We start from the raw sequence: 18,748 nt of genomic DNA, 5'->3' as shown, positions 1-18,748 counted from the left end.
ATCTATCCTGGGACAGGCTAAGCAAAGACATGCCAAAGAATTCCTAGAGGCCTGGCACTCCAACCACAACGCCATAAACAAACACATAGATCTAGATACCATCTATCAACCCTTCAGAAAACGAACAGGAAATGACATCACCACAAACCCCAGGAACACCATCCAGGAGAAAGATATAAATAGAAAGCAGGAGACAACAGCTTCGCCTCACTTGGAGGTTGATGAGGTTACCTAGCCAGGTAATGAAACGTCTGGATATCAAACCTACAGCTTAGCGAGCAAACCTACACCCTAAAGTAGGAGTATACTTAAGAGAGAAATCAGGAGGGCAAAAAGGGGACATAAGCTATCTTTGGCAAATAGGGTTAAGGAGAATCCAAAGAGATTTTACAAATACATTAAGAACAAAATAGTAACTAGGGAGAAAATAGGGCCCCACAAATATCAGCAAGGCATCCTTTGTGTGGAACCGCAGGTGATGAAGGAGATACTAAACACATATTTTGCATCAGTGTTTACAGTGGAGAAGGACATGGAAGATATAGAATGTGGGGAAATAGATTGTAACATCTTGAAAAATGTCCATATTACAGAGGAGGAGGTGCTGGTGTCTTGAAATGCATAAATTTCAAGATAAATCCACAGGACCTGATCAAATGTACTCTAGGACACTGTGGGAAGCTAGGGAAGTGATTGCTGGGCCCCTTGCTGAGATATTTGTATCATCAATAGTCACTGGTGTGGTGCTGGAAGACTGGAGTTTGACACCAAAATTGGAGGTGTAGTGGATAGCGAAGAAGGTTACCTCAGGGTACACAGGATCTTGATCAGATGGGCCAATGGGAGATGGCCCATGGGCAAATGGCCAGTGGCAGATGGAGTTTAATTTAGATAGAATGTGAGGTGCTGCATTTTGGAAAAGCAAATCTTAACAGGACTTACACACTTAATGGTAAGGTCCTAGGGAGTGGTGCTGAACAAAGAGAGTTTGGAGTGCAGGTTCATAGCTCCTTGAAAGTAGAGTCGCAGGTAGATAGGATAGTGAAGAAGGTGTTTGGTATGCTTTCTTTTATTGGTCAGAGTATTGAATATAGGGGTTGGGAGGTCATGTTGTGGCTGTACGGACATTGGTTAGGCCACTGTTGGAATATTGTGTGCCTATCGGAAGAATGTTGTGAAACTTGAAAGAGTTCAGAAAAGTTTTAGAAGGATGTTGCCAGGGTTGGAGGATTTGAGCTACAGGGAGAGGCTGAAAAGGCTGGGGCTGTTTTCCCTGGAGCGTCTGAAGCTGAGGGGTGACCTTATAGAGGTTTATAAAATCATGAGGGGTATGGATAGGATATATAGACAAGGTCTTTTTCCTGGCATTGGTGACAGGGGAAAGATATAAAAGGATCCCTCGGTGGCAACTTTTTCACACAGAAGGTGGTATGGAATGAGCTGCCAGAGGAAGTTGCAGAGGCTGACACAATTGCAACATTTAAAAGGCATCTGGATGGGTATATGAATAGGAAGGGTTTGGTGACATATGGGCCGGGTGCTGGCAGATGGGACTAGGTTAGTTTGGGATATCTGGTCGGCATGGACGGGTTGGACGGAAGGGGTCTGTTTCCGTGCTATGAATCTACGTCCAGACAAATGCCTTTTGCGAAATTGAGTGACGTTTATGCAAATTATTTAAAGGATCTGATTCTAAACGAGGCATCTCCATAGGAACGCATTCCAGAAGTGAGGCGGGTAGCCAATGAGCGGAGAGCGCCCTGCCCAGTTTTGGCCAATCAGAGGGGGAGAAACAATATTTGAAAGATTCGCGGGGAGTGAAGTGTATCCTTTTGAGAAATCCCGGAACTAGTGCAGCGCTTAGTCCCGGTACCAGCCGCCAGTAAGGCTCTCGCTGCAGAGGGGGGTTCCCGTGCAGCTTCAGGGACCGAGTAGTGCTTTTCCTTCGCCGGAGCATCCTTCCCTCGCCCCGCCGAAGCCCGGAGAGGTCTCCAGTTTTGACGACGATGGCTCTCACCCGCCGCAATGTTGTAAGTTACAGTCAGTGCAATTTCACTCTCGCTGTGGGAGAAAGCAGCACATGGTCCAATTTCCCAACCCTGAATATTTAACATTGAATTTTTCTCCCGACCATTTGTGTCTCTCTTTATTTCCTTCTTTGTGGGGAAAACTTCTCATTGTAGCCAATTTGCTCAAAGAAAAATCTTGGGTGAGTTGACCTGTTTTAAAAGTTCTAATTGGCTTGTTTTCTCGAGACTTGCATTTGCACACCTGAAAGGTTTTTTAAAAAATTGTTTACCCATGAGCCAAACTTGCCGTGCTGTTCTTCCCCTTTTTTTTTATTTCACTTTCAAACCCTTTACCTAAACCTTAATTGAGTTGACCCACTTCTCTGCTCCGCTCCCAACCACTTCAGTTATGCTGTGATCTGCTGGTGTTGCCGTTTCTAAATACTGGATTAAAATATCTCCACCGATCCTTGATCAAACGGGTCTTGTTATACTGTCTAACACAACTCCTCTTTTCCCTATTGACACTAAACGTTCTCTCCTTTATTTTAGTGAAGGTTTTTTCCCGTTTAACTTCTGCCTTGACTCCTTGTCTTTAATCTTTCTGGGCTGTTCTTGCCTCCTACACACACTCCCCACAAAACATGTTCTAAAATTATGTCCCTATTCTTAGTCTCACTTACTACAATACCACCTCGTAAGAGACGAAATCTTCAATCTATCCCTAATATAGGAGGGTAGCAGTCTACCAGAACCGCTATGTCTGCTTTCAAACGTTCACCTATTAGTTTGCTGAACCTTTCCTTCATTTGAGTATTCATACCCTTTCATAACTGCAGTATGATGCTGTGCCTGTAGATCTGCAGGAGGCTGAAGGAACACAGCAAGTCAGGCAACATCAGGAGGTGGAGAAGCCAATGTTTCTGCTTTAACCCTTCTTGCTGATGCCTGGCTTGCTGTGTTCCTCTTGCTTGTCTACTTTGGATTCCATCACCTGCAGTTTTTTTATCTGGCTGGTTGATACTAAATGTTCTTGGGCTGCAATCATAGAATCCCTATGGTGTGGAAATAGGCCATTCAGCCCAACAAGTCCACACCAATCCTCTGAGTAATCCACCCAGACTCATTCCCCTACTCTATTGCTCTACATTTATCCCTGACTAAAGCATCAAACCTATACCCCTCTGAACACTAATTTAGCATGGGCAATTCACCTAACCTGTACACCTTTGGATTGTGGGAGGTTACTGGAGCATTGAGAAGAAATCTATACAGATGGGGAGAATGTACACACACCAGTCTCCTGAAGCTGGCATCAAACATGGTGGTTGGTGCTGTGACTGAGCAGTGCTCAGCACTGAGTCACTGTACTGTCCATGTTGAGACCCAAGCCCCTCTGTTTGTTTTTGTTTTGGAAAAGCAAAAAAACCTGGTTGCTCTGCTACCAAATGGCTGTAGAAGATACATTCTTGTCCTTGAGTCATTGCCCTTTTATCTCTACCTATTAATGTCTTTGCCAGATCCCCTGCTTGAATTCTTGAGGTTTTGCCCTTGATTGCCCTAACCAGCACTTGGATATGCACAGTGAAAGTGTCTGTATTCTTTTTCAATCTGTCAGCTATGTACTCCCTTCCAGTAGGCTTTTTCATCCTTGATTCTGGGTCTGGATGAAGTATTAAGAGCAGCTGAAGTAGATGGTTCTCTATCTCTGAAGAGCATAGTTTAAGGTGACATGGGTAATTGAATTGCCAGGCTGCTTCTGGTGCACTGACCTCTTGAGGTATCTGATGGTCCCACCAGATAAACTGACTAAATCAATTCAATTCAAAATGAGATTGAAGCCTTAACCCTTAAAATCCCCAGATGTTACATGAAAACTTTTTATAGCTCATTTATTAGTTGATCTTTCTCTTCTAGCTGTAACCCTATATTCTGCCCTGGTCTAGTACCTGGTGTAAGGTTATGATTTGACTGGATAGTATGCAAAACAAGGCTTTTTCACTGTCACAGTACATGTGACAATTGATCAAATCAAGATGAGTGGAATTCTTGCTGGGGGAGAAGGTGAGGCACTGGTTTGGGGAGGGAGGGAATTACAGAAATATTGTGAATACAACCAACAGCTGAGTAAGAGTGCAACTAAAAACAGCTAAGTATTCCTTTCCACCCATTGCAGTGCACCTATTCAGATTAGTGTGATGGGGGAAATGTGCAAAGGTCGTACTTAAGACTGAGCTGAGTTTGTTTTTAGTCTGAGGGATGCAGATTCTAACTTCATGGCTTTTTCTTTCTTTAGCTGATATTTAAATTACCTTCCCCCTATCTAGGCTCATCGAAACTTGGAAAATATTGAACCAGTCAAGCCAACAGCAAAGGTGACTGCAGCTGTCCGAAGGCCAGCTTTGGGAGACTTGGCAAATCGTGTTATGACTCGTGCAGAGCAGGTAAAGGCACTCCTCTTAAAGACTGAAGATTATCTTTCTCAATTTTGTTGAGACACTAATTATGTTTATGCTCTACTGCAGAAAAAACAAATGACTAATATGGTTTCTAAACCAGTGGTATCCAAGCCAAAGGGAAAAGCTTTGCCAAAACCAGTGGCTCAAGAAGTGAAGCCAGTGACTCGTGGGTTAAAGCAAGCAGTTCAGAATATAAAGCCAGTGGTTGAGGAGCCTGTTCCACGGGTATGCATTCAACACTCGTATGCTTTTTTTTTAAAAAAAAAAATTCTCAACTTCAAATTTACTTTCAATGGCCTTTTTTTTTTGTTAAAAGGCCCCTGTGTCTCCAACTCCAATAGTGACTCGTGGGTTAAAGCAAGCAGTTCAGAATATAAAGCCAGTGGTTGAGGAGCCTGTTCCACGGGTATGCATTCAACACTCGTATGTTTTTTAAAAAAAAAATTCTCAACTTCAAATTTACTTTCAATGGCCTTTTTTTTTTTGTTAAAAGGCCCCTGTGTCTCCAACTCCAATGGATGTCTCAATGACAGAAGATTCTTCTATGAAAGAGGAAGACCTTTGTCAAGCTTTCTCTGAAGCCATATTGAAGGTGGAAGATATTGATGCACAAGATAGTGATAATCCTCAAATGTGTAGCCAGTATATAAAAGACATCTACAAATATCTGCGGCAGCTAGAGGCAAGTAAACTCTGAAACTAGCTTCAGTACCACAGCTTGATCAATGTAGTTGCTCTTGGTTTAACTTTCTCAGTTCTTTGATCTAAAAGAATATTGACCCTAAATCTGAGTGTTCTGAAAGGACTTGCAGGTACTTGTCATCTAGGAGTTGCTCTGAATTGAGGTAAAATGCTACAGATGTTGGTTATCTGAAGAGTGCTGGAGAAACTTGGCAGCTGTGGAGGAAAATGTTTTTTTTTTAATGTTCAGTACAACAAGTCCTCTTGTGAAACTGTTAAGTTATATGCTCCGGCTGGAGAGTAGGACTAGTTGCATATCTCTACCCTCTAAATTCAAATTTCAAAATTTATATCCTGGTCTTGCATCTCTCTCATTTTAACTCTGTTCTCCTTAATGACTATCTTGAAATTTGACCCCTGCTGTTCACCCAACCAACTAGTTGGAAATAGGATATTCTCCTTTACCCAGTCAAAATTGTTCATCTTTTTCACATGACCTCTTTACCTTCTCTCCAAGGGTTCATTCTTCATTCTTTCTTATCTAAAATTCCTCATGACTGGTAGCACTAGCAATCTCCTTTATTCATTTTGTCCAGGGTTTTACCGTGCATCCTTAAATGAAGTTTCCAGAACTGAACACATTCCAAATGTGGTCTGACCAATGTTTTTGTAAAGGTATCTCTACTTTTTGGCTGTTTTATACTTTCTTAAACCCAAGGGTCCTGAAAGCCCATATTAACTAAAATTCTCTCTGGACACCTCCATGAGAATTATGCACATGGACCCTAATGTCCTTCTGCTCCTGTAAACCCCTCAAGTTGGCTCATTTAGAGCCAGCATTCTGTTTCTTCTATCAGAAATGCATCCCCTTTCTTTTCTCTGCATTAATTCATCTGCCTGGTGCCTGCCTGTTTGGCTGACTTGTCAATGTCCTTCTATCATCCTTGCAATTCCTGATTCTCCCTAGCTTGGCTTCATCTGAAAACTTAGATTTTTTGCCCTCCACTCCCATTTCCAAACTGCTTTTTCAGATTTATACAACATACCAAGCCCTGGAGAATGGCAATTTTTGACACTTCTCCAATCTGAGAAATGCCCATTTTATACTTGTCCTCTAATCCATCTCTCGCCAGCCTCTAAACAATGCTGTCAAGACCCATCACCCATGTAATTTGCTAACCAAGCTACCAAATGACCATTTTAAATGCTTTCTCCGTCCAATAGACAACATCCACAGGACTACCCTCATTACAAATGCAGAGGTTCCTCTGATTCCTCCACCCACTGGACAGAACTTCTGACTGATCCATTTCTTGGTTTTTTTTAAACATGCTCAATCTTCCTGCCCTCTTCCACTCAAAATCCCTGAATCCAAAGAATCATCTTCTGCCACCTTTAGCGTGATGTCCCCTGTCAGCTTGTATTGAATGAATTCCTGGAATCTTTAATGGAGTTTGTTCTTCAGATAGTGGCTTTAAATTTGCCTGTAGAAAGGTCAACCTTGAACAATTTGATTCAGTGTGCAGCCACTGCAGTTTATTTAGAACTGCATTCATATGGAACACTGACCAAGGGACAAATCTATTCAATGCTGCTTGATTCACTGGCCACAATCTTAATATTTTCAGCATTGCCTTCCCTCTGGTCAGGAAAGTATAACTTGTTGCATGTACTGCAACAAGCATTCAGCATTGAGCTAAAATTGGTGACCTTTAGCCATGAAAATGCTTGGGATAACACTGCTTTTTGTTTTCCAACAGATGGAGCAAGCAATCAGACCACATTACCTTGAGGGGCAAGAGATAAATGAACGTATGCGTGCAATTCTGGTTGACTGGCTAATTCAAGTTCACTCCAAATTCCGCCTGCTGCAAGAAACTCTCTACATGACATTAGCTATCATGGATCGTTTCCTGCAGGCAAGTACTTTTGTGACCATGCCAAAAGTCTTTAGTATCTGTAACCTAAACTGTAATTATGTGGAGGCTTGTTGTATTTTCCACTGCAAACTTAACTCCTCAATCAAGAAAATGATGTCAGCCACAAATCTATAATGTCCTGGGTAAGTTGAGAGCAACTCCCTAAAAGTGGGTCTCTTCATGCCCCTTAACTCTGAAGGCGCAATTGATATTTTGAGTAATTGGTGATCAAATCAAAATCACTAAGTGTGGAAACAGGCAATTTGGCCCATTTTCCCAACCCTCTTAATCAGTTTTTAAACCCCTGATTTAATGCATCTAACCTACACTATGGACAACCTTTAGTGTGGCCCTTCCACCTAACCTGCACACCTTGTTGTGGGAGGTAACCAGAGGAAACCCCCACAGACACTGCGCGAATGTGCAAACTCCAGTCACCTGAGGCTGGAATCAAACCTGGGTGCCTGGTGCTGAGCCAGTAGTGCCAACCCCTGAGCCACCATACTGCCCATAAAGTCATGTTCTTACTTTTGTATGGAAATGTTTCCAATATCACTCCCATAATAGATTTGCAAATGGAAGACTTTCTTGTAATAAAGTTCTTCCCTTGAGTTTGTCAGCTTCAACCTCAGCCTTATATACAGCTTCAGGCAGACTGACTTGTGACTTCACTTTTTTTGGGTGTTAAGGGAAGTGAGCTTGATTTTTAGGCTTTCAATTTTTGAAAGAAGGGAATTAAATAGGAATAAGTGAAACACTCCTAATGTAAGGAATATTACTAAGCAGTGACCTTAATGTCACTATAGTTTAGGACAAAAAGTTTTCAACACATGGTGTAGGTTGGTCAAGTAGAATCCCAAACATTTGGGAAGCTAGCAAAGCTGGAGATGACCATGCACAGGAAGTGCTTTCAGCAAAATAACTAACAGCACATCCATTGCAGTAATCTTTGGACTGCACTCCACAACTCTGAACTGTAAGCATGGCTGAAAAGATGGTGCAAGGAGGGCTTTAAATGCCTGGGACTCCATCTGGAGGAGATGCTAACTAAACGGGTTACCTTCAAAGACAATGGTTCAGGTGTATTGTTGTATGGGAAACGTATGACCAGTCAATCCAGAGTTTGCTGGATGATAGAAATGAAGACTCTGTTGCTTTATGGCCAGTTTCAGGAAGACAGTTTGAGTTAAGAGGTATACTAGAGAATTCAGACAGAAGTAAAATTCCTGAGGCCTAATATGATCTCATGAGGGGGAACCAGGCAGGTGGTTGGTTCCCCCAAATGGAGGAGGTCGTGTGCTTGACTGAGATACTAAATGAATGCTTTGTCTACTTTTTTTCTCTCTTCCCCATTCTCCTTGCCACCCCCTCAAATGCTTCCTAGACTGACTCTAGGGCTCATGGGTTTTAAATGACCTGTCCACATAAAATTGTCAAGGTACTAGGATCTGATGAGATATTAGAATTGAAAGGGGATTGCATGAGCACTAGACGTAATCCTTTCCTAAGGCTGGAGAATTTTACAACTTTTAAAAGACTATAAAAGTTGTAAAAGATAAGCCCAGCAATTGCAAATCAGTAGGGAAACCTTCTGATACATTACCCACTATCAAATGGTGGGTAGATTAGGAAACTAGCATGGATTTCTAAAAGGAAAGTGTTGAGTAACTTGTTGGAGTTCAAGGTCACAAGGGCTGGTTTTAAGCTGTGGTTGTAGTGTACAAGGCCTTTCAGCAGGCCTCTGGTACAGAATTGAAGCAGACAAGACATGGAGAATTGCAAACTGAGGATGATGGGGACTATATAAGAGTAGAAAGTTTACCAAGAAAAGGTATTTCAGTTTTAAGCAAAGCCTTGATAAAGAAGCATATCCAAAGTGCAGAGTTAGCATCTAGAATGCTGTGCCTGGAAGTGTGGTGGAGGCAAGTTCAATTGAGGCATTGGATAATCTCTATCCAGATGTCAGAGTATGGAGGAGGAGAGAGAATGGCAGTGAGTAATGCACTTGTTTTGGGGAGTCAGTGTGCAAACAGCTGGCCAGATAACTGCCTCCTTGTGATTCTGTGTCTTAAGTTGTGATGGTAAATTTTGTATTTAATGGTAACACTCCAAGCAAATTGCTTTATTCCATTGTAAATCGTCTTTACCAAATGATAAGATTGCAACTGTTCCTCACTTCAGAGCCAGCCAGTTTCCCGCAAAAAGCTCCAGTTGGTTGCTGTGACTGCCATGCTGCTAGCTTCGAAATATGAAGAAATGTATCCACCAGCTATCGGAGACTTTGTTTACATCACAGACAATGCTTATACTAAGAGTCAGATCCGTCAAATGGAAATACTTATTCTTAAAGAACTTGACTTCAAATTGGGCCGCCCACTACCACTGCATTTTCTGAGGCGAGCTTCAAAGACCGATGTAAGTATGGTTTCTGTCACATAGCAGGGTATTTTTGGAGCTTGAGGTTCATGTTGAAGAGTGGCCTAAATCTGTAATCTTGACTTTGCCTCACTACTTCTAAACACCACTGAGTTAGTGATCTTCATCTTGACAACAGGTTGATGCTGAGAAGTACACTCTTGCAAAATACCTAATGGAATTAACAGTCGTAGACTATAATATGGTGCACATACCTCCTTCTGAAATTGCAGCAGCTGCACTTTGCCTGTCTTTTCAAGTCTTGGACCAAAGTAAATGGGTAGGTAAAACTATTTGTTTTAAGTCCTAAATTTCTTGACCATTTTTGTAGGACATGCTGTTTTATTTTCAAACAGTTGAATTGAACTGATTACACCAAAAACATCACCACATTTTAGCAACCACCTTACATGCTCATGATAGTATGACTGACCTCTGTTTAAATCCACCTGCTAAGCATGGCTTTTCTAGAACTAAATAGTGCTGCAATTTTCCTTCCATTCCCTCTTGCCTGGAGACTCAGTCCCTGGATTATCAAATCCTAGATCCATAGTATGGAAACATACCCTTCAAACCAACTTGTCCATGCTGACCAGGATATGTTTTAATATATAAACATATCCTGGATAAATCTCTTCTCACTTGGCCCATATCCCTCCAAACCCTTCCCATTCATATACCCATCCAGATGCCTTTTTAAAAGTTGTTGTAATTGTACTAGCCTCCGCCATTTCCTGTGGCAGCTCATTCCATACACACATCACCCCCTACATCAAAAAAGTTGCCCCTTAGATCCCTATTTAAATGCAGCCCCTCCAAAATAAACCTAGTCCCTCTAGTTTGGGACTCCACTCCAAGAAAAAGACTTACTCCTATCCAATTTTCCCCCATGATTTTACAAACCTGTACAAGGTCACCCCTCAGCTTCTAATGCTCCAGGGAATGTAGCCTATTCAGCCTCTCCCTTAGCTCAAACCTTCCAACCCTGGCAGTATCCTCCTTTTTTAATCAATCTTTCCTGAACCCTTTCAAGTTTCACAGCATCCTTCCTATAGGAGGGAGACCAGATTTGCATGTAGTATTCCAAAAGTGGCCTAACCGATGTCCTGTACAGCTGGAACATATCCCCTCAATGCCTGTATTCAATGCCCTGACTAATTAAAGGCAAGCTTTCACTAATCTAGCTGTCTCTACCTTTCAAGGGGCTATGCACCTGCACTCCAGGTCTTTGCATTAACAATATATTGTATTTGAACAAAACTCTTAAATTACCTTAACCTGTGACCATCTGGCTTATCCTGAAATCTGTTTTCTTCTTTAGACAGCAGTTCAAAAATACTACACTGGCTACACCGAAGATGCCTTGCACCTGACTATGAAGCACATGGCAAAGAATGTAGTGAAAATGAATGAAGGCCTGACAAAGCATGTTGTAAGTAAATATCTAGTGTAATCTGTTTTGAGCATCTTGTTGGCATCTGTTTAATGAAACTTCATGTTTTTTTTTCTAGGCTATAAAGAATAAGTATGCAAGTCCTAAACTATTGAAAATAAGCACCATTCCTCAACTGAAGTCTGCATTAATCAAAGGATTGGCCTCTTCATTGCTGTAACCTTCCAAAAAGTAATGTGAACATAATTGCACTTTGCAGTTTTTTTTAAAAATGGAAGAATTGCTGCTATTACACTTAGCCCAGCCTTTGGACAGTTTGTCAATTAACTATATGGCATTGCACCAATGGGCAAACATCCATACTTAAAACCTTGGACTTTTTTAAAATCACCAGGTGAGGATGCAGTAACTGAGTTTCACTCCAGCATGCTTCTGATCCCAACTTGTGTTTCGAGGGAGTAAAGTCCTAGCTGATCTCTCCTCCTGAAGCTGACGGTTTTGTGGTACTTCCACAGACCGGTTGCAAACCTTGTCTTTTTAGATTTTCATGTATATTAACTTTTTTTTTGCTGTCTAATCTTAATTATGCCATTTTGTCACTGCAAATGGCTTCTGTAGGTTTTTTCTCATTAAAAATCCACTGATCATCTTGAGACTGGCTTTCTATCTTCAAGACTTGCTTTTGGTGCACACTCCAGTTGTTCTGAACATTGTAAAAGTGAGCATGTCAGTTAAGGCCAGGGTTTAGTGAAGCTAGGGATCTAATCCCAATTTTGCTACTGGAGTGGATAGATGAAGGTTTTTAGTTCACTTTATGTCCAGATTTGTTACTGGGTGCCTGAAATGGAGTCATGTGGGCCTAATGTACTGAATTCTGTTAGTATTTGAGAGAGGTGACAACATTGGGGTGGGAGCAATAGGACAAAGGGAAGAGAAACATTTGGTCAAGGCTCCTGCCAAGTTAAGGTTCACAAATGTACAATGCAAGTAAAACATTGGTTACTTTTGAATGCATGTGATTTGATGGCATAGGCAAACATTTCATGGTGTAACAATGGAAGTATAACAGACCCTTCAGTGCATTTAAAGATCCAATTTTAAATTCTACACTAAGTGTGCAATCTCTGGAAAAAGCTTTAATGTAATTTGCTTAACTAATTCGATGTAAAATATCCACTAAACACAACACAATCTGGGATGTACTGGAATGGAGGTGAGGGTGGGAGGGGCTAGTGCAGTCAAGGTAAAGTAAATTTGTACAAATTAAACTATTCAGGTTTTTACTAGATTGTTCTACTGCTTCAAGCAACTTTTTTTTAAAAACAAAAGCTCTTTAAACTCCTGTAACCAACATGTAGTTTTGTTAGGGTTACAACATTAACAATCACTGCCTAGTGTCTTTCTTTTGTACTAGATGATATTTCATCCAAACTGGATACTCGACTGTAATATTGCTTGATATGGTTTGAGATCTTGTACTGCAATGCAATGGGCATAATCTTGTGTCTCAACATTTTTCCTGACAAAATTGATGCAAAATTTAAATAAAATTACTGTAATTACTATTTTATTACTTAAATAGTCTTGCATTTTACTTCCCAATTGGTGTAAGGAGCAAGTTCCATAATCCTTTAAAAGAAATGTCCTTCTATAAGTAGAATTCAAATGTATGAACATAAAGCAATTACAACAGTAAGAGGCCAGTGTTAAACAAAGATGTGCCTGTGGTCTACTGTTGCTGTGCTAAACCCACTTGTTTGGACAAATCTTCTGAAACCAAATATCGCAACTTGCTATTTAAATCAAACAAGGGTCCTCCTTGGAGTAGAGCAGTGACCTGATATAAGGTCCACTTAAATTTGAGTCAGGGTAGACTGACAGGAATGCTTTTTGGTGTTTTTTTTTTTTGGGAAGTTCAATGACCAACTGGGTTTTCTCACCCAGAGACTAATAGGGATCTACTACATGCTGTCTGTGTAGAGGCAGGAGTATTTAGTATTTGTGATGCTCTGGCATAAAAGGCTGAGTCCTGGAAAATAGGATTAGGAGAGGTCTTTTGACTGGTATAGACCACAGCCTGGAGGGTGTAGTGCTTGTGTGCTGTAGACCTCCTGCGTCCAGCTAAATAGGTTTGCAGGGTGATTGACCAGAAGTTAGCTGTTTTTCAGTGGTAGATTCTCCAATGGATACTTTAAGAGGGATGAGGCATCTGACCTGTTGCATTTTACCACTGCAGGTAAAGATGGAGTTTATTTTTAAGTAATGGTGAATTACGAAGTTACACTTGCTTCCAGCTATAAACTGAGTGGGATTGTGTGTTGTAGAGCTTTCACTCCAATCTTTTGATCGGCAGAGTGGTAAATATTCTTTTACCTTGTGTTCAAGCATACACCAATTGTTTGGACAAGTTTTTGTTTTTTGTTGTTGCACACCATCCAACTAGGGGCTTTTGTAGTGCAGTGGTAGACTCTGGTAGGCTAGGTGACCTGGGACCAGAAAGTGAACCACAATTAACAAGGGGTAGCTCAACTCCTGTTACAATCTCTATAAGCTACAATGTGGAGGAGCTGTTGTTGGACTGAAGGAGACAGTTTAAAAATCTCTCAACAGCAGGTTATCGCCAAACTGCTTCATTTGGAAGCACCAGCTTTCAGTGCTGCTGTTTTTGGTTGCAGTGTACAAATCATAAAACACTGTTGCAAAAGATTTAGTGTCATGTAACTGGAATGATGTTGAACAAGCCAGGTTTGTTAAGTCTTTCCATCTTTTTTAGATTGGGTTGCAGGTTTTGGTTCATGTGTAAATTCCAGAATTACTTGTTAGAGAATTGACTTTAAGGTTTTATAACAAAAGGTGACATCTCAGCTCAGACAATGCATTAAAGGTGTCCCAACCTTGAGTCAGACTGGTTCTATTTCCAAAGTGGAATTTACAAAATATTACAAATCAACTGTCTGCAGATGCACTTTTTTGAGCAGAATAGAATGGATCCACAAGCAGTTGATTTGTAATATTTTGTAAATTCCACTTTGGAAATAGAACCAGTCTGACCCAAGATTGGGATGCAGACATTGTCTTGATCTTTACTCCACAACCACCTGATGAAGGAGCAGCACTCAAGCTAGTGCTTTTAAATAAACCTATTTGACTAAACCTAGTGTTGTGATTTTTAACTTTTGTACAAGCTTCAAGTCAGCAGTGTGATGCAATGCTCCAACTTACCTGTATGGGTGCAGTTCCAACAACACTAGAGCTTAACACCATCCAGGACAATGTAACCCACTTGATTGGCACCACATCCTCACCAGCTTCAAGATTACAATACCATATGCCAGTGAAGGAAGTGAAAACAATTTTTAAACGGAACACATTTGTTCCTTTCCTATCTTTACTGCCCGTTGAGGAATATTTAAGTCAATTCAGTACTCCCTTGAATTGGGTCTGTTACTATTACACCACAATAAATGCACAAGGCAATCTGTACACAACTCAATTTTTATTTACTTCATTCTATGTTCACATACACACATAGGGTAACCTCAATTTAGAATGTTTTGGTTTCTTCCTTCATTAGACTCCACTCATTAGCTTGCTGTTCATTCTCTTATTGCTCTATTCAAGTGTTATTTATCTTTCCCCTGGTATTTTGTACATCCTGGTGTTGTGGCCTTAGAGGCTTCTGGTCCCTTCATAATGAGTTCAAACCTTTCCCCAACACCACTAGCAAAACATTCCATAATGAAGTGGTTCTGTTTCAGTATAACTGATCCAGCTTGGACAAGTATTATCCCTCCAAATTCCTGGGGTACTGGGGCTGACTCTGAAGCCATTCCTTTAGGGCCATCTTTCCTGCTGTGCAAGTCAGTTATCATAGCCCACTCCTTCTGGAATCATTAGCATGAGATTTTTTTAAACAGTTCTACATGGGATGTAGATAATCACTGGCCAGGTTATTGTCCATTCCTAATTGTACTTGCTGGGGCAGCTCAGAGCTAACCACCTTGCTGTAGGTCTGGAGGTAGATGCAGACCAGATGAGGATGACCAATCTTCCTCCCTAAAAGGGATTAATGATGAAACATAATTGCCAATAGTGCCAGCTTTCAATTCCAGATTGTTCTGGCTTCCATCCTTCCAGTTGCCATTTTGGGATTCAATACCATATCCTTAGAACATTAAGCTGGAGATTGAGATTACTAGCACTGTGCTAAGTCATGTGAAGGTGCTGGTGTTGGACAAAGTCAGAAGTCACATGACACCAGGTTACTGACCAACTGGTTTATTTGAAATCACAAGCTCTCTGAGCATAGCCCCTTCATCAGGTGACTTCACTTAACTAAGGACAATCCTATCACCACTGCTCTTCCACTCGCTGTCTTGTTCTCTTATACAGCTGGACCATCTGTGATGCTATGGCTATTTGCTTCTGTTATGAGCTAAAAGCAAAGCCTGCAAACATTGAGTGTTTATCTGCCCTAGAGTGGTTTTCTAATTTGCATTATTCATACAGCAGATGGGAGAAATGGTGCAGGAACAGGTTTCACAGCTCGAGTCTTTTTTTAGATCTGTTTAAATCATTAGCATGTTTGAGCAACTCTATTATAGATTGAGGGGAAAAAAAAAGCACAATTGTTCCAGATACTGTATTATTGAATACATTTATTAATGTCAATCCAGTAATCCTAGTACATTTAAAATTTTGTCCATATATATATTTATAAAATTTAATACACTGGCCAAACAGAAAATGCAGCAGTAAGCATTTGACAGTGCTTCTATATTCTAACTGAATAGCCTAAAGAAGGATTTCCCAAAGTGGGGGATCAGGACCCCAAATGGGATTGTGAGCTAAAACTTAGGGATCACACGCTCCAAACAGTATTGACTGTCATGGTGCTCTGACTGAGCTAGAACAGTGGTGTCCCCAGTCTGATGCTCTCTCTGGCCAATCTTATAGACTCCCTGACCAACCTCCTCACAGGTCTCGCTGCGAGGTCATGGCAATTTTCAAGCCTCAAAATGGAAAAACATTTGGTAAGCACTGGCCTATAGCTTACAGAGTAAGTGCAGTAGAATATGACAATATGTAATTGTTAGACATCAGTTTGTAGGATTATTCAGAGTTTCATAATGTACAGTAAAGGAAAAGGACTAGAACATTTTCTCTTATTACCTCAACTTTACATCAGATACAGCACTTATATGGACCAGCCACATTATGTGTTTAATTAAAAGGCACTTTAAAATGCAAATGTTACATTTGTACAGTACTGAGAAGATCGCTTTCTCCCTTAACCTTTACACTGACCACCAATGAAGTCTACGGACCTCGATAGCGATTGGTAGAAAGCTGAAACTATTTTCTTTGGGTGTCACATGCAAACATCCTTCATGACTCAGCAGCAAAGTTCAGTGTTTTTCCCAAATTGGAATGCACTTCATAAAGAGGTTTCACCTTTCACCACTATTATTCCTGAAGAAAGAGCAGATCACTAAGAAATATGAGGGTCTGCTAAGCATTGAATGACAAAGGGCACTTCAGGCAAGAATGATAAAACCTATACACAGAATCTATCATCAAAGATAAATGCAACATTCTCTCTAAACTACCAGTTATACACCTTTATTTGTGAGGAAAAAAAAATATAAATACAATAAATTACAATTCCTTCAGTACTATCCCAGCTGTTGTGTAGCTCCAGACTACCAATATTTGTAGAATTATACATTTGGAAAGATTTCTATACAGTATGCCTCCAGTCATCAAAACATCACCTGCAGAATCACGATATTTCAATTTGGTTTTACGATAGATTTTGATAGTAACTGAGGATTATATCTTGGCAACATAGTTGTTGGGGAACAATCCCTGTTTCCCTCGCAGTCTTCCTATCCACCAGCCTGAGGGATCTATAAATAGAAACAAGGCATTTAGATAGATTGTCAGGAATTTTGACATAACATCCCCTGTAAGATTGAGAAGTCAATTAAAATGGCGCAACATTAATTAAATTAAAATGTACACAATCAATGAAATTATGATCTATTAAATGGGGATTGTGTATGTTAGAGAAACTCATGGAGAGATTCACCTGAGTCCGACAAGGAATCACTCAACCTTTTGTTGAGTGTGAGATTTAGTACCATATGGTACCATACTTAGTACCATACCATACAACTACTGTCAACGAGATTGGAATTGGAGAATCTTAAATCAAGCCATACTCCTTGTAATGTGAATGGAGCCACACCTGCACTCAGCAAAAAACAGGTTTGCAAGTGCAACAAAACTAGATAACTGTTTTCAGAATATGTTTTACTTTACACTCAATACAGTCACTGAACAAGAGAGGAAGCTAATTTGTATAATTCAAGATCTCACAAACCGCACTGAGTTGAATAAGCAAATTAATCTTTCTTTTTGTGTTGGTAGTTGAGGGATAAATGTTGGCTGGAACACTGCTCTTCCTTGAAAAGTGCCAAAGGCTGATTTATATTTGTCTGAGAAGACAGATGGAGCCTCATTTTAATGCCTCATTTGAAAGGTAGCATTTTTGACAGTGCAAAATTCCCCAGACACTGCTCTGATGATTATGTTATGGAGTGTGGCTCATATCTACAATTCTCAGGTCAAAGTGGTAAGTGTTACAGTGAGGGACACTGAAAATGGAGGAACAGAAACAAATTATACAACTCAAGAAGTTTTCACCCCTTGAATGTCAAACGATTTGATCCATGGAACTTAGTTAATGTTGAATCAAACATTAAACTGTGTATTGTCCACTCTCTCGAGTGGGCAGAAATTATTCTGTGGCAGAATTCAAAGAGCAGGGAAGCTCTCCCGATGGAATGTAAAGCTTACAGCAGAGTCTGGCAGTTAATCAAATGTTGTGTGAAGCATATTCTAAATAGGATACCCTGCACATAAATAACCGGGATTTTCACTTTTCACACTTAAGGGATCACAGACTAGGCGCGGTAGGGCGGAATATTTTTCCTGGTTGAGGAGTCTAGAACAACGAGTCACCATCTCAGGAATCAAGGTAGAACATTTAGAACTTTGATGAGGAAAGATTTGTTCACTCAAAGGATGGTCAGAGAGACAATACATCACAGAAACAGACCCTTTGGTTCAACTCGTCCATGCCGAACAGATAATCTAAATTAATCTAGTCACATTTGCCAGTGCTTGGCCCATTATCCTTCTAAACCCTTCCTATTCATATACCCATCCAGATGACTTTTAAATGTTGTAATTGTACCAACCTCCACCACCTCCTCTAGCAGATCATTCCATACACGCACCACCCTTTGCGTGAAAACATTGCCCCCTTAGGTCCCTTTTAAACCTTTCCTCTCTCACCCTAAACTTATGCCCTCTAGTTCTGCACTCCCCCAACGCAGGGAAAAGATCTTGTCTATTTAGAGAGAAAATGAGGTCTGCAGATGCTGGAGATCAGAGACGGAAATGTGTTGCTGGAGAAGCGCAGCAGGTCAGGCAGCATCTAGGGAACAGGAGAATCGACGTTTCGGGCATTAGCCCTTCTTCAGGAATGAGGAAAGTTTGTCCAGCAGGCTAAGATAAAAGATAGGGAGGAGGGACTTGCGGGAGGGGCGTCGGAAATGTGATAGGTGGAAAAAGGTCAAGGTGAGGGTGATAGGACAGACCTGGAGTACTGTGTGCAGATTTAGTTTCCTTAATTAAGAAAGGATGTACTGGCACTGGAGGGGGTGCAGAGGAGGTTCACTAGGTTGATTCCGGAGTTGAGGGGATTGGCTTATGAGGAGAGGCTGAGTAGACTGGGATTATAGTCATTGGAATTCAGAAGAATGAGGGGGGCGGATCTTGTATAAACATATAAAATTATGAAGG

General features: G+C 40.8%; 2 protein-coding genes across 4 annotated transcripts in view; one reads left to right on the top strand and one right to left on the bottom strand.

The window, feature by feature from the left end:
* The first annotated feature begins 1,815 nt into the window (after window positions 1-1,815).
* ccnb2 (cyclin B2) lies at window positions 1,816-11,529 on the top strand. The gene is made up of 9 exons (XM_043677438.1): window positions 1,816-2,030; window positions 4,337-4,453; window positions 4,535-4,693; window positions 4,962-5,150; window positions 6,910-7,068; window positions 9,250-9,483; window positions 9,623-9,763; window positions 10,805-10,915; window positions 10,995-11,529. Exons 1-9 carry the CDS (start codon window positions 2,007-2,009, stop codon window positions 11,094-11,096), a joined length of 1,236 nt encoding a protein of 411 aa, XP_043533373.1. The 5' UTR covers window positions 1,816-2,006; the 3' UTR covers window positions 11,097-11,529.
* Window positions 11,530-15,333: 3,804 nt separating this feature from the next.
* Window positions 15,334-18,748, bottom strand: part of myo1ea (myosin IEa) — a 157,806-nt gene continuing 154,391 nt past the window's right edge. For 2 of the 3 annotated variants that reach the window (XM_043677436.1, XM_043677437.1), the window contains one exon: window positions 15,335-16,785. In XM_043677436.1, coding sequence (XP_043533371.1) covers window positions 16,709-16,785 — 77 coding nt within the window. In that variant the 3' untranslated portion in view covers window positions 15,335-16,708. Of the gene's footprint in view, window positions 16,786-18,748 lie in introns of all 3 variants that reach the window. The other variant, XM_043677435.1, reaches the window with a different exon arrangement.

Source organism: Chiloscyllium plagiosum, chromosome 36, assembly GCF_004010195.1.
Source record: "Chiloscyllium plagiosum isolate BGI_BamShark_2017 chromosome 36, ASM401019v2, whole genome shotgun sequence".
NCBI lineage: Eukaryota > Metazoa > Chordata > Chondrichthyes > Orectolobiformes > Hemiscylliidae > Chiloscyllium > Chiloscyllium plagiosum.
The sequence above is the reverse complement of the archived record's forward strand: the minus strand, read 5'-3'. Positions and strand labels throughout refer to the sequence as shown.

Excerpts from the sequence above, each read along its gene's own strand:
- ccnb2 (XM_043677438.1), top strand. The coding sequence starts at position 2,007 with ATGGCTCTCACCCGCCGCAATGTT. Across the intron at positions 7,069-9,249 it reads TCATGGATCGTTTCCTGCAG|AGCCAGCCAGTTTCCCGCAA; the intron begins GCAAGTACTTTT and ends TCCTCACTTCAG. Across the intron at positions 10,916-10,994 it reads AAGGCCTGACAAAGCATGTT|GCTATAAAGAATAAGTATGC; the intron begins GTAAGTAAATAT and ends TTTTTTTTCTAG.